This window comes from Onthophagus taurus, chromosome 6 (genome assembly GCF_036711975.1).
Source record: "Onthophagus taurus isolate NC chromosome 6, IU_Otau_3.0, whole genome shotgun sequence".
Lineage (NCBI taxonomy): Eukaryota > Metazoa > Arthropoda > Insecta > Coleoptera > Scarabaeidae > Onthophagus > Onthophagus taurus.
The window spans coordinates 4,055,087-4,069,469 of record NC_091971.1 but is presented as its reverse complement, the minus strand read 5'-3'; the positions used below and the strand labels follow the sequence as shown (position 1 = coordinate 4,069,469).

The 14,383-nt window shown below is 32.5% G+C and overlaps 2 protein-coding genes across 6 annotated transcripts in view; one reads left to right on the top strand and one right to left on the bottom strand.

The window, feature by feature from the left end:
* LOC111414993 (cullin 3) overlaps window positions 1-14,383 on the bottom strand; it is a 28,301-nt gene that overhangs the window by 1,634 nt on the left and 12,284 nt on the right. Inside the window, exons 2-7 of one of the 5 annotated variants that reach the window (XM_023046467.2) lie at window positions 12,190-12,840; window positions 8,756-8,953; window positions 6,063-6,248; window positions 5,069-6,001; window positions 460-567; window positions 111-235 (exon numbers count right to left, since the gene is read on the bottom strand). In XM_023046467.2, coding sequence (XP_022902235.1) covers window positions 111-235; window positions 460-567; window positions 5,069-6,001; window positions 6,063-6,248; window positions 8,756-8,953; window positions 12,190-12,249 — 1,610 coding nt within the window. In that variant the 5' untranslated portion in view covers window positions 12,250-12,840. Of the gene's footprint in view, window positions 1-110; window positions 236-459; window positions 568-5,068; window positions 6,002-6,062; window positions 6,249-8,755; window positions 8,954-9,434; window positions 9,888-9,926; window positions 10,183-12,189; window positions 12,841-14,383 lie in introns of those variants that run through there. The other 4 variants (XM_023046468.2, XM_023046465.2, XM_023046466.2 and 1 more) reach the window with 4 other exon arrangements.
* LOC111414996 (uncharacterized) lies at window positions 13,033-14,090 on the top strand. The gene is made up of 2 exons (XM_023046471.2): window positions 13,033-13,754; window positions 13,806-14,090. Exons 1-2 carry the CDS (start codon window positions 13,120-13,122, stop codon window positions 14,041-14,043), a joined length of 873 nt encoding a protein of 290 aa, XP_022902239.1. The 5' UTR covers window positions 13,033-13,119; the 3' UTR covers window positions 14,044-14,090.

Below are 14,383 nucleotides of genomic sequence, written 5' to 3'. Positions count from 1 at the left end.
AATACTGTATATAATTTCCCAAAAATAACAAACATTATTGATTTTTGATATTTGAAACTCTTAAAAAAAACTTTTTCGTTACTTTTGGGAAACACTGTATATTTATTAACCTTCGAAAACATTCGAAAGCTGCTAACGGAACTGCTGGTATGTGACATTTGGGGGTCGCACTTTGGGTGGGCCAAAATCCGGTCGTTAGCACCCTCATAAACAAATCGACTCCCCCTAAATTTGTCTAAAAAAGATTACATGTTAAAAAGACACATTTAAAAAATTTATTTATACTAAACGATATGGCAACGTAATTAGCTTCGCTTCTCTCTGGATTCAATTTTACATTTTCTAATCCATTTTTATAAAAAAATATTATAAACAAAAGCAAATGGGACAGTTTCTAACGCGTTATACTCTATACAGAGAGAAGAGCAGCTTGCAATGTTGTCAGGTCGTTGTTTATACCTCATTTTTGGCAACGTGTTCTTTAAATTCATCCATAATCGTGTTTGATACTGTCATATCTTTGAACATCCCCTCTAATTTTGATGTAAATTGGCAACCACATTCGGTCTGAAATTAAAATATTGATTCACATTAATAATTATTAGATTGTTTGGAACGTAATTTCGTTTTTTTTTAAATAAAAGATTCAAACTACTAAATATAGTAGAAACCACGAGAGCTGGCAGTGACAGATCGCTTAAAAATGGTATGAATCAAAATATGGACGTACGACTTAGATTATTTCACCACATACATTTAAATGTAGGTTATGTTATGTTAGTAATGAAGGTTATATGTCAAACATTGTCAAAGATATTATTATTTAATGATTTTCCTTTCAAAGAAAGCATTTTCGGCTTGTGAAAACACTAATAGATTCGTGACAGCGCTCACAAGACGTTTCGATTTGAGGTTATAATTATAGAATGACATCCCTTAGAAGAACAGACATACTTTTTCGACGTGGCCATTTGAATTGTACAGTAGACATATTAAACTAATGCTATCTCTTTCCAACACACATTACTCTCTAGCGGTTTGTGAACTACGTATGGCATTTGTAAGAGCGGAAAATGATGATTTACTGCCAGCTCTCGTGGCGTCTACTATAGTTATCTTTCATGAATGTTTTAGTCAATAGGAAGTTTCTAGTTCTAGGTCTAGTGTTAATTCTAGTTTTACACTAGTACTGTTACTATGTATAACTAACACTATACCTAGAACTAGAATCATTTTTGAACCCAAATGATTCTAGTTCTACGTATAGTGTTAGTTTTAGTTTTACACTTGCACTGTCACTAGAAATAACATTAGATCTAGAAATATTCGGCTTTAGTCGAATTCTAGCGCTGCATAACAAAACTAGAACTAACACTAGACCTAGAACTAGAAAGTTTCGGATTTAGCCGTGCGTCTTCAGAAAAATGCTTTAAAATGAGCCCAAACTCGACGGGGTTGTCTTAAAGAATAAAAAAGTTAACCTCAAAATCATAAACGTCAACTGTCAAAATAATGTATTAAGAGATTTTAACTCTATTTTCTTAAATAAAATTTAAAATGAGACGAAACTCGAAGGGGTTGTCTAAAAGAATAAAAAAGTTAACCTCAAAACCATTAAACGTCAACTGTCAAGATGATATTTAAATCGTCCTATCTCGGTTGTTTTTAGTGATAAATATGTCGTGTTTGGTGTCGTTTTAAAGGAAATTTCACGGAGATTTACATATTCTTGTAAAAAAATATAGTCGGAAGTAATGATTTTTAAAATTTTAACCTAAAAGTCATTAAACGTCAAAATTATATATACAGGGTGTCACAAAAAACGCCCCAAGCTGTAACTTTGTCATTTACATTCCGATTTTCATGAGCGAGGTATCAAATGAAATGGTTTGATGAATACTATGATTCATGCTACAAATAATTTTTTTCCAAAGCACACTACAATATTACAGCCGCACGTCTCTAAAGACGGCTAAATCCAAATGATTCTTGTTCTATGTATAGTGTTAGTTTTAGTTCTACACTTGTACTGTCACTAGAAATAACATTACATCTAGAAATATTCGGGTTTAGCATTGCGTCTCATAAGACGGTTAAAGTCGAATGATTCTAGTTCTTGGTCTAGCGCTGCATAACAATTAAAACTAGAACTAACACTAGACCTAGAACTAGAAAGTTTCGGGTTTAGCCGTGCGTCTTCAGAAAAATGCTTTAAAATGAGCCCAAACTCGACGGGGTTGTCTTAAAGAACAAAAAAGTTAACTTCAAAATCATAAACGTCAACTGTCAAAATAATGTATTAAGAGATTTTAACTCTATTTTCTTAAATAAAATTTAAAATGAACCTAAACTCGGTGGGGTTGACTTAAAGAAGAAAAAAGTTAACCTCAAAACCATTAAACGTCAACTGTCAAAATGATTTTTAAATCGTCCTATCTTGGTTGTTTTTAGTGATAAATATGTCGTGTTTGGTGTCGTTTTAAAGGAAATTAAATAAAAAAGGAAATTATTTATAGGAAAAACGGAGAATTACATATTCTTGTAAAAAAATATAGTCGGAAGTAATAATTTTTAAAATTTTAACCTAAAAGTCATTAAACGTCAAAATTATATATACAGGTGTCACACAAAAAACGCCCCAAGCTGTAACTTTGTCATTTACATTCCGATTTTCATGAGCGAGGTATCAAATGAAATGGTTTGATGAATACTATGATTCATGCTACAAATATTTTTTTTCCAATGCACACTACAATATTACAGCCGTACGTCTCTAAAGACGGCTAAACCCAAGGACAGTAGAATCTAACAGGACTGCTACATCCATTGTATTTTTGTAGTCCACTACGGGTTGGTTGCCCGCACTCTACGTCACACTATTTGCCACGCCTGGTAACTGTCTGTGTTTTTAGAGGTTATATGATAGACATTAATACGTCTAAAAACATAAAACTTCAAAAATATAATGAATACGTCTAGGATATAACCTCTAATAATACACAGCAAACACAGACCATAACAACAGCTGGGCGTGGAAAATGGTATGACGTAGTTTGCGGGCAGGTTGTCACAACAATGGATGTAGCAGTCTTGTTAGATTCTACTGTCCTTGGGCTAAACCCAAATGATTCTAGTTCTATGTATAGTGTTAGTTTTAGGCCCGTTACTACCATCTTTTAGTTACATTTATCTTATAGATAAACCCATCTACTAGCCAATCAGAGCGCGTAAAATAGCCGTTACCATGGTAATAATCCCTTAGATACCTTAACCAGAAGATGGTAGTAACGAGCCTTAGTTCTACACTTGTACTGTCACTAGAAATAACATTAGATCTAGAAATATTCGAGTTTAGCATTGCGTCTCATAAGACGGTTAAAGTCGAATGATTCTAGTTCTTGGTCTAGTGCTGCATAACAATTAAAACTAGAACTAACACTAGACCTAGAACTCGAAATATTCGGGTTTAGCCGTGCGTCTTCAAAAAAATGCTTTAAAATGACGCCAAACACGACGGGATTGTCTTAAAGAATAAAAAAGTTAACTTCAAAATCATAAACGTCAACTGTCAAAATAATGTATTAAGAGATTTTAACTCTATTTTCTTAAATAAAATTTAAAATGAGACGAAACTCGAACGGGTTGTCTTAAAGAATAAAAAAGTTAACCTCAAAACCACGTCAACTGTCAAAATGATTTTTAAATCGTCCTATCTCGGTTGTTTTTTTTAGTGATAAATATGTCGTGTTTGGTGTCGTTTTAAAGGAAATTTCACGGAGATTTACATATTCTTGTAAAAAAATATAGTCGGAAGTAATAATTTTTAAAATTTTAACCTAAAAGTCATTAAACGTCAAAATTATATATACAGGGGTGTCACACAAAAAACACCCCAAGCTGTAACTTTGTCATTTACATTCCGATTTTCATGAGCGAGGTATCAAATGAAATGGTTTGATGAATACTATGATTCATGCTACAAATAATTTTTTTCCAAGGCCTTCTTCAGTTTTAAACGATTATTAACTTTTGTTTTTCAAATTGCTCCATATATTGTTCTTAACGTCATTGGATAGAGATTCGTTTTCTGAATCCATTGATGTACAATACATTCATTTTGAAAGTAATTTTAGCAGAGAAAAGACACCTCTATATACAGGTTGTCACACAAGAACGCTGCAAGCTGTAACTCTGTCATTTACCTTCTGATTTTCATGAACGAGGTATCAAATGAAATGGTTTGCTGAATGCTATGATTCATGCTACAAATAAACATTTTCCAATGGAAATCGGAATGTAAATGACAGAATTACAGCTTGGGGCGTTTTTTGTGTGACCTGTATATGAGATTTTAACTCTATCTTCCTAAATAAAATTAAGAATGCTTTTAAATGAACCCAAATTCATTAAAAAATCATTAAACGTCAAATGTTAAAATAATTTATTGAGAAGTTTTAACTCTATTTATTTCTTCTAACTCTATTAAGTTCTAACTCTATTTTATCTTAAATAAAATTAAAAATGCTTTAAAATGAAACCAACCTCGGTGGGATTATCATAAAAGGTAGAAAAGTTAACCTAAAAATCAAAAAACATCAAATTGCAAAACTATTTTTTTGTAGATTCTAACTACATTCTTTTAAATAAAATTAAGAATGGTTTAAAATGAGCCCAAACTTGATGGGGTTACCTTAAAAAATAGAAAAGGTAACCTCAAAATCAGAAAACGTCAACTGTCAAAATAATGTATTAATAGATTTTAACTCTTTTCTTAAATAAAACTGAATTTCCGTCTACAGACGCAAGGCTAAACCCGAATGTTTAGCCACACGTCTCTAAAGACAGCTAAACCCAAATGATTCTAGTTCTAGGTATAATGTTAGTTCTAGTTTTACACTTGCTTTGTCACTAGAAACATTCGGGTTTAGGCGTGCCTCTCTTAAGACAGCTAAACCCGAATGTTTCTAGGTCTAGTTTTAGTTCTATTACAAATTTGGGAAGTACAGATAAAAAAAAATTCTTAAAAAGATAAGCAAATATCGAAATATATACATTATATATATCTTACCTTAAGTTTTGATATCATATTTTTTTCCCAATCATCACTAACCGACTTATTCAATAATAATCTCTTCGCAAGATGTTGCTTATAGTACCGTTCGAAAACATCCTTTTCTTGTAAGAACCTAAATAAAACCATAGACTTATCAAGCACAACCTCAATATCGTGTTCGGACATTCCCTTAACGCCCTTCTTTAATTTATCATCAATGAAAAGCGATAAATACTCGGGTGATTTCGGGTTCAAATTGAGGAAGTGTTCGAAATCCGACGCGATCATCTGCTTGAATATCTTGTCGTTTGAAAAGGAGTTGATTAAAAAATGATCGAAACGATCCTTCAAGTCGAGTAGTGATTGGACGAAAGTGATTGCGTTCGTTGAAGATTGATGTTCTTCTTCTTGGACGAGCGCTTTTCCTTCTTCGCGGAGATAATGGCTGACGCAATCGGCCATCGTTTTCAAGCCGTCCCCAACGCGTCCAAACAGCTTGTACATGCACGCCAAATCTTCGGTTTTTTGATTTTTTAGCATATGAACGACGCCGGAATTTTCCATTTCGACGATGGTTTTCATGTGTTTCTCAATGAGTTCCTGTTCGACAACGCCCACTATTCTCGGTTCGGTCGATTCGTCTAAATAGTGTTTGGCGCGTTCCGATTCTTCGTTGATTCGCGCCTCCACCTTTTTTATGTACACAGAGGCGCTATTTTCGGCCAAAAACTTTTGACTTTCAACCTTGTAAAATTCGGCAGATTGTTCTAGAAAAGGTCTTTCGAAATCTTCCGCGTAAACCGATCTACCATCTATACCCAAAATCATTAACATTTGACAAGCATTTTTTATTGAGATACGATCGACTTTTTCACCGCGTCTTTCTCTCATCACCATATCCAGTAAAGTATCTTGTAGATGATCTCGAATACAACCATATCGAACAACCTATAAAGAAAAATTATTTATAAAAGAATATAATTTAAATTTAAATTTTAATTTAAACAACCTGATCTCGAAAAATAATTAAACCAAGATTATATACATTGTCGACATCGTTTTGTTGTACATACACACGGTCCATATACATTAGGATGTCACGTATCATCACCATCGATGTTTGATGGTCGTTCCAAGCCTGATTTAATATCAGCAGGAAATTGTTCTTCAACGACTTTAAAACGTCTTCACGGACCTAAAATTAAAGAAAAAGGGGGATGGATTATTTCATTATGTTCATATTAACAACAATAATAAATAAAACTAGATGTTTCGTTCTAACACGTGGGTGATATCATAAATTTTTAGCTTATTTAGGACCACTTTTACCACCTCTTGATAAATTTATCCGATAGATAAATCCAGCTTTTAGCCAATGACAGCGCTTAAAACTACCGTAACGAAAGTTGTATTTAATGGATCCCAAAAAACGTCAACTGGTATTTCATTAAATGATTGTCTATCTACCGGACCAAAACTTCAAAATGAACTAGTCCATGTTCTGCTTCGTTGGAGACGATATCTTGGTTATTATTATAGGTGGAGTATTATAACTAAGACACTATATGGAAATTTTTTTACAGAGAATTTGATGACGTAATCAAAGAAAATTTTTCGGTTTTAAATTTTGAGATATTATGACAATTTTCGTTTTTTTAAATGGAAACAACCACTTATTCGCTTATTAAATTCGTTATTCTTTTCTGATTACAAAAATATGGGGTTAAATAGGTCTATTTCTTATTGTTTTAGAATAATGCTAAAAATAAAGTTTTTTTTAGTGTCGTCAAAGAAATTAAATTTACAGTTTCCTGTAAATTACGATACTATAACTAAAAATTATTCTACTAAATATTTATAAAAAATTTACTTTATTTTCGAATATGTAACATTTTAACATGTTAAACTTTTCGTAATTTTCGTAATCCATCTTAAAAAAAAGGATTTTTAATTTGACACTTCAGAAAATTTTTGAATACAAACAAAAAAATATATGTGAGCGCCATCTATCAATAATTTATTAAGTCATTTAATAATAATATTAATAAAAAATGTGAAATAATGCAATCTATTCCAACTCTTGTGTAAAACAAATATAAATTAAATAGTTCAACAAATGTATTTGATTCAAATATCAGAAATATGTTTTTTTTAATTTTTAGTTATAAATTACAGGAAACTGTAAATTTAATTTCTTTGACGACACTAAAAAAAAAGAGTTTATTTTTAGCTTTATTCTAAATGATTCTAAAGCAATAAGAAATAGACCTGTCAAACAAGATCTAAAACCTAAAATTTCTTTAGACTACGTCATGCAGTTCTCTGTAAAAAATTGTCCATATAATGTCCTAATTATGATACTCCACCTATAACAATAACCAAGATAATTGCACTTGGTGGTTTTACGATATTTTCAATTTTGGCCTCTAGGGGAAAAACAAAAAACGATAGCGCTTTGAGGTTTTCGGCATTAGCAGTTTCTCGAAAAACGAGATCATGACATGTAAGCTACTTTTTTTCGACCTCTTATAGTTTCAGAGTTAACCTATTCGGACTATTCTGATTTTTAATCGACAAAATGAACTTTACAGTTTAATTTTTCGTTCGATATATAATCTTGTAAAGAGAACTCGTGGAAACGTTCAAAGTAGCTTAGATCGTTTAGAAGCGAATTGGGAAGAATTCAACTCGTCTCATAAAAGCTTTTCTATTTTTCTTAAACATAAATTAAGCGGCAGATGAGTTAGCACGAGAAGACAGTGCTAAAGCGTTTGTGTGGCCAGAGCCAGCAGTTGGCCAAACATATCATTTGCGATGGCCAAACATTGGATTGGACTATGGGCTGAAGAGAGACTTCGCCTACTGTGGATCAGTTCTCCTAGAATGAGACACGCTTAGTTGTTTATTAACATCCATTGTCAAACTGGAATATTTTGGGACTTATGAGCAAGTCCCAAAATATTAAGCAGCATTAAAGTTCTAATTGGTGTCTTTACTGGGCATAGCCGATTAAAAGCACACCCCAACTTGTTGGGTCTAGTATATGGGTCCCAATATGTAATCTATGTAATGTGAAATATACAATCATTTCTTGTTATTGTTTCATCCATGTCCTTTTGCTTATCTACTTCTGCTCCCACTTTATTCATCACAACCCAAATTTTTTTCCTGTGTCTCTCTCTTTCCCCCTCGCCATCTTAGTCAATCACTCTCATCAGCACTAAATTCTTTTTTCTGGCCTCTCTCTTTAACATTTCTGTTCTTTTTTTTCTATTTCACGACTTGATCTTTTTACGTTTTCTTCTTTTATAAGTGTTTATACTTCTTTTCCACGCATTCCAAACCGCTTAACTTAAACTAAATGAACTGTATTATCTTAACTTTATCTCTCATATTAAATTCTATTTATGTAAATTGTATTTTAATAAATTTAATGGAATCCCACTGTAAACAAAAATGAGATATGCAAGTTAAAAGTGTAAGGTAAATACCATTTGACGGTTGTATTCTATATAGATTACTTTTCAAATATAGATAAAAGGTATCTCGTTTCGTTACAACACGTGAAATTTTTTCGAATGTCATCACCATCAGCGGTTTAATTATTTTTATGATGGGTTTAAAATATAAAAACGTTATCGCATCGTGACATCGTGCTTTTTTATTTACTACCTATATTTTTATTAATTTAAAAAAATATACCTTTCCTTCGAGATGCTGTGTTACGACCTCCTTTAAGCCGGTGTAAAGGCGTTCGCCATGCTTGTGCAGGACCATGGTGTACGCATTGCGGTAGAGCTCCTCGAAACTCAACCCCGAATTGTTCTTCTTTTGAATCTCTTGGATAGCATTCTTCAATAAGGCCCATATACTCTCCACATACTTCTCATCCATAGTCATCTTAAAATAAAACAAAGTTTTCTAATAATAACAAATTCGATACGTTTCAAATTAAATTATTTCAAATTGTTGTTTATTTTTATTTTGGGTGATCTAAAAAGTTCTTGCAATTACAAACCCAGATTAGATATGTATCAAGAATTAAAAATTTAAAAAAATTGATATTAAAAGGAGGAAATGTAATTTCATTATAACAATGAGTTTTAAAATTCAATTGAATTATATTTGAAAAGGTTTCGTTTCACTTTGGTATGTTAAGGACGTTTATAATCGTGCAAAATATTTAAGCAAATCATTCACACGTTGCAAAATTTTTTCCAAACATCCTCTTCCACTTTAAAACTGGAGAGAATCACGCAGACTCAGCAGAAACTACCTAAAACGCTTCGAGATAAAACCAATTTTTGTAGATAACAATGTAATGGATACACACAAACAACACAAAATGTTTTATCACTTGGGCAAGAACTTTTTTGATTACCTTTTATTAAAATAGGTGCGTTTAAGGAGCCGTTTAAATAAAAAAAGGTTTGATAAAAAGTTTCGATAGAGCATTTAAACCAACACACTACATTTCCTCCGATCAGGTCTCCGGGCGGGCCCCATCCTGCGAACTTGTCCATGCAACCGTTCACGGAGTACTTCCCGCACATAGAGACATAGAAGTGAGGGTACACAACATCAGCGTCTCGGTGGTGCCGTTTTTGATTCTCAGTTAAAAAGAAAATTGACGACGATGGAAATATTAAAAGCGGGTGGACGCGCTGACGACCTCTTTTTTTGGTTCGTTTAAAATTTTAAAACAACGCTTTCGGATGGATAACGTCGAGATCGATGCGCGCGGCCTATTTATTAAAAATTTTGATTGAACACTGGAATTTTGTTTAAAAAAGGGCCGAGAAATGACAACCGGACGGTTGGCATTTGTTCGCGTCAAACGTCAACCGTTTTTTTCCGGGCAAACTTGGCATACTTGGTTCTTTACAGTTCCGCACGAATCCAACGTGGTCCTCTTTCTTCGTTTCATCACCAAACGATTATTCTTCGCGTGCACCTTTAAAAGTTTTTCTTGATATCCGGAATTACCACTATCAACTAACCGCTCACGATCGGATGATGTAACATTGAGGTGTTGCTTTTGATGTTTTTGAACTGACAAAATATTTTTGTACCAACTGCGTTTTCATCAAACCAAGTCAATTTTTAAAGAGAGGAAACATTTGGATTAAATCAATCCTCTACGAAAAACAAAAATAAAGATACGTTAATAATCAATAAAAATCATTAATTCTCAATTACCTAATACAGAAATTACACTATCATAAAGATATTGACATTTAAAAATTTTTTTGACGTATCCTTCAATGAGATAACCTCAAATTTTAATATAAAAAAATCGAACCTTGATTCATTTTATATCGCTTTTTCATTGAAATTCTTTTGTAAAAACATTTTTGTTGGATTAATAACACTTAACACAAAAATAACAATAACTCAGCAAGTAATACTTGCGTTCAATGTTACCAACTTTTAGTGGCAAAAATACCCCGCGTTATTAACAAACCTAACCCTACTTCTTCTAATTCATAATATTATTAATACAGTTTTAAGATATATTAAGTGTAAATCCAACCTTATTAACGCTAAATTATAAATAATGTGAAACTAATTCAAGTACTTACTAGACTTTCAAAAAAAAACCCCTAGATGTCACCCCACGTTTCTAACCCCACAAATTTAATAACTCAAAATTATTTGATGTACCTTTTAATTAGTTGGTTAAACCATGTGGGTGATTATAAACAAGATTTATCACGTTATATCAAGAGTAAGACCTCACATCTTCTATTAACCCAAAAGAAAATGAAGCTTCCAGTCAATCAGCTTTAGATTAAGTTGCGCCTCTGAGTATCGACGTCTTTGATTTCTAAGTAAATTATAAGAACAACCCAACAGGTATTTTTGACTAACCGCAAAGATATTTGATACACATGTTAACCTTGACCCTTGGAGTGTGGGTTATAAATTCGTTAAGACTAAACTAGGATGAACAACGAGCCCCGTAGAGCTTAAACCAGATAGCATATTAACATAGGTTGATGACTTATTCCCAGACCACCCTGTGGTAACTACAACAACTGTAACACACCATGTCAATGAGGAGGTATTCTCTTATTAACAGAAGATGAGTAGATATCCCCAACGAAAGGTCAGAAGAGTAGAAAAGCACCTAATCCGGGACCATAACTTGTTCAACATATATCTGAAAAAAGGCATCTTCTGCGAAATATTGAAGATGGAACTTATACCTAAGAGGAAAGTCGATATAAGCAAGCTCTTTGAAAAGAAACAATTCTCTTTTCATATATTTCTTCATATCCAATCACTTTTAAGAATTTATTGCTGCACATAATAGTTTTGTGTCCACTAACCCATCATATTTTGCATGTTAAGCATATTAAATTTACACTTGATCATTTATTTTTACCCACCATATCTTGCATCTACCGATGATACTTTGCTTTTTCGTCTTGTCATTTCCGTCTATTTATAACATTTTGATATTGTTTTTGAATATAATTTTCTTCTTCTAGACTTGATATTTTACCATTCATTGAGATGTTTTATATAGAGACTAATTTATTAATATATAAATTCCTAGAACAGATAAAAACGATGATTTTCAATTTAAGAGTGGCGCCACCTAGAAATCTTCTTCGAATCAAATCAACGAATACATTCTGTCAACATGGCGGCGAAGTTGGTGAATTTGTGAAAAGTGTTTAACAAATTACAGCATAAAGCTTGTTGTATTTCGACGTAAATTCATAACCTATCAAAACAAAATTTGGTTATATTAATTAATTTATCGTAAGTTTGTTTATTTAAATATAATTAATTTAGACATTTATTTTAGTGGGTATCTAACCTCAAAAAATTCGAATTTAACTTTATAAGGTTGGTACGCTTTACTCGTGATGCGCGCGCATCGTGGTAAATTTTGAATTATTTTGTATTTTTTTTAGATTCTTTTTGGTTTTTGAAAGAAAACGAAATGAAAAAATAAGTATTAAAGTGTTTTTTTAAACGTGCTGTATTTATTTGACAGTTAAAAAAAGATTACCAACAAAATAAACTTTGACGTATAAAGACACTAAAAATTGATACAAAAAAAAATTAACGAGAATAGTGAAAGTAAGTTTTTTAGATCGATTAAATTGTGTAAATATACTTACAGGAAAGGCACGAATTCTCATTTTGCCTTCCTTTTTCGGCAGAGCCCCGCTTTTCATCATTGCTCTTGAATCTCTTTTCTCTGACCTCGCGCTCCAAATTCGGTCACCAGCATGAACTCTCCTCGTTCGCTTTAAACAACAAATCACTTTTCATAGCACTCGAATTCGTCCGCATCTGATTCCTATTAGAATCTTCCTAATTTATTTTTTTAATTTTTTTTTTCAAAACGATAAATAAAAAATGGAACTAAATAATCTATCCGATCCTTGATGGGGCCGTCACGATCGAACAACTTTTGTTGTTTTCGATGGTAAAGCAACGTACACAACACAATCCGACACCACCACTACACTTAACAAATGGCATTTGCCCAGTAAATTAACTTCCTCGACTATTCCTCGGGGTCGTGTCTCTTTTGCCACGGGGCCAAACAAACCGTATCAACGACGATTTCCGGGAGATAATTGCGCGATTATAACGCACGAAATCGTTTCGATAAATCGCGTTTTTTCAGTTTTAACTTTCGCCGTTGCTGATTCTACCCTTTATTGTCATGATTCAGCTCGCCATTTACACAAAAACGATAACCATATTGCAATACCATTGCATGGCAACTGAATGATCAACTGAGTCAGATTTAACACCGACATCTGTAATTTAAAAGACAAAACATTTTCATTATTAACAATTTTATGAGTATCCCTATAATTACTATAACTAAAATTAAAAATAAACATTTTTTAAATCTTTGTTTAAAAAACTTGGTTTTTATTACATTACATTTTAAATGCGATTAAATTGATTTTTAAATTTTTAATTAAAAACAAAATCACGAGATGTCACCAGTCGAATTTAAAACAATTTGTCAGTTGTCAAAAAACAGATTTTAAAATTTAAATAATTCAATTTAGAAATTTATAAAGGAAAGAATGGAATATGATAAAAGAATAAAATTAAACGCTTTCCAAGGTTGGACAACCTACAAAGATGATTATCGAAAATTCTCCTTGAGCCTATTAGGACCGCCTGAAGATTCTGTAAAGTATCAAAAAATCACTCCCGAACATAAACCTTTACCGCCTTGCGTAAAATTTCAAAATGAAGATCACGAAACGTTCGTTAAATTTAATAGTTATGTCCCCATGGATCTGTTATGGGAACCTCGACCGATCGTTCAAACGAATCCAAGAATTATTCCCCCAAAGTTTAAAAAAAGCGAATTCGATCCCGGTAGATTAGAGGCGATTAAAACTCGCCCGAGACTTTTTGTATCCCCAGCGATTCCTTTAGACGATGTAGCCGAAGGTGTAGTAAAAGATTTAATCCTAAAAAATACGTACACAACAACGTTAAGGATGGCCCAAGAGGAAGTTATGAAATTCACAAGACCGATAAAAAGAGAGACTTTTGAAACGTGTATAGACCGAGGAGACCCTGTAGCTTGCAAAGTCGATAAATTCCCATCGTTACCGCAAGAATGGAGGTCTTTAAGTGCTGCTTGGGATAAGAAACAAAAAAGATCTTTGGTCGATCCAACCCAACAGTTTTGGTTGAATAGACCACTGTGAGTTTAAAAGTAATTTTTGTAAAAATGATTTTATTTGAATCGTTTTAGCCACGAAGATATGTACGCTAAAATGTCTAGTTTAGTCCCGCAAGAAGTTAAAGATCACATCAGCGAGTTAATTGATAAAGAAGAAATTCGATATCCGCACGATCAAACAAAACCGCTTTATACGGGATTAAGACCACGATTAGCTTCTGGTGTACCCCTTGAAAAAACTAATTTACCTATTTATCACCCGCTTGTTAGTTCCCAACAAGCTATAGCTAAACGGTGGGAACAAAAATAGTTTGTAATATTTTTAAAAATTATCAATATATTAACATAAACAGTGAATTTCACTTAAGATGCAATATACAAAAATATATTTCTCCTAAGATGGAAATTCGGAGTTATCATAAGGAGGTCACCTTTTCCAAGAAAAATTTTTCTTTGCAAAACTACCCAATACCTGTACTATTAAGCTATGTTGCATTTTATGTGGTACTGCATTCATATATTGCGAGTTATATGAAATTCTCGGTATTAATAATAACAATATTATTAATATATGAATGGAAATGTCAAGTTAATGGGTGTGTAGGCAACCAAATTTACTTATTTTATTTTATGAGTTAAAAGCGCATTTA

Bases quoted from the DNA above. Each gene is read 5' to 3' on its own strand.
- LOC111414996 (XM_023046471.2), top strand. From the start codon at position 13,120: ATGGAATATGATAAAAGAATAAAATTAAACGCTTTCCAAGGTTGGACA. The intron at 13,755-13,805 runs GTGAGTTTAAAA...GAATCGTTTTAG, and splicing joins TTTTGGTTGAATAGACCACT to CCACGAAGATATGTACGCTA.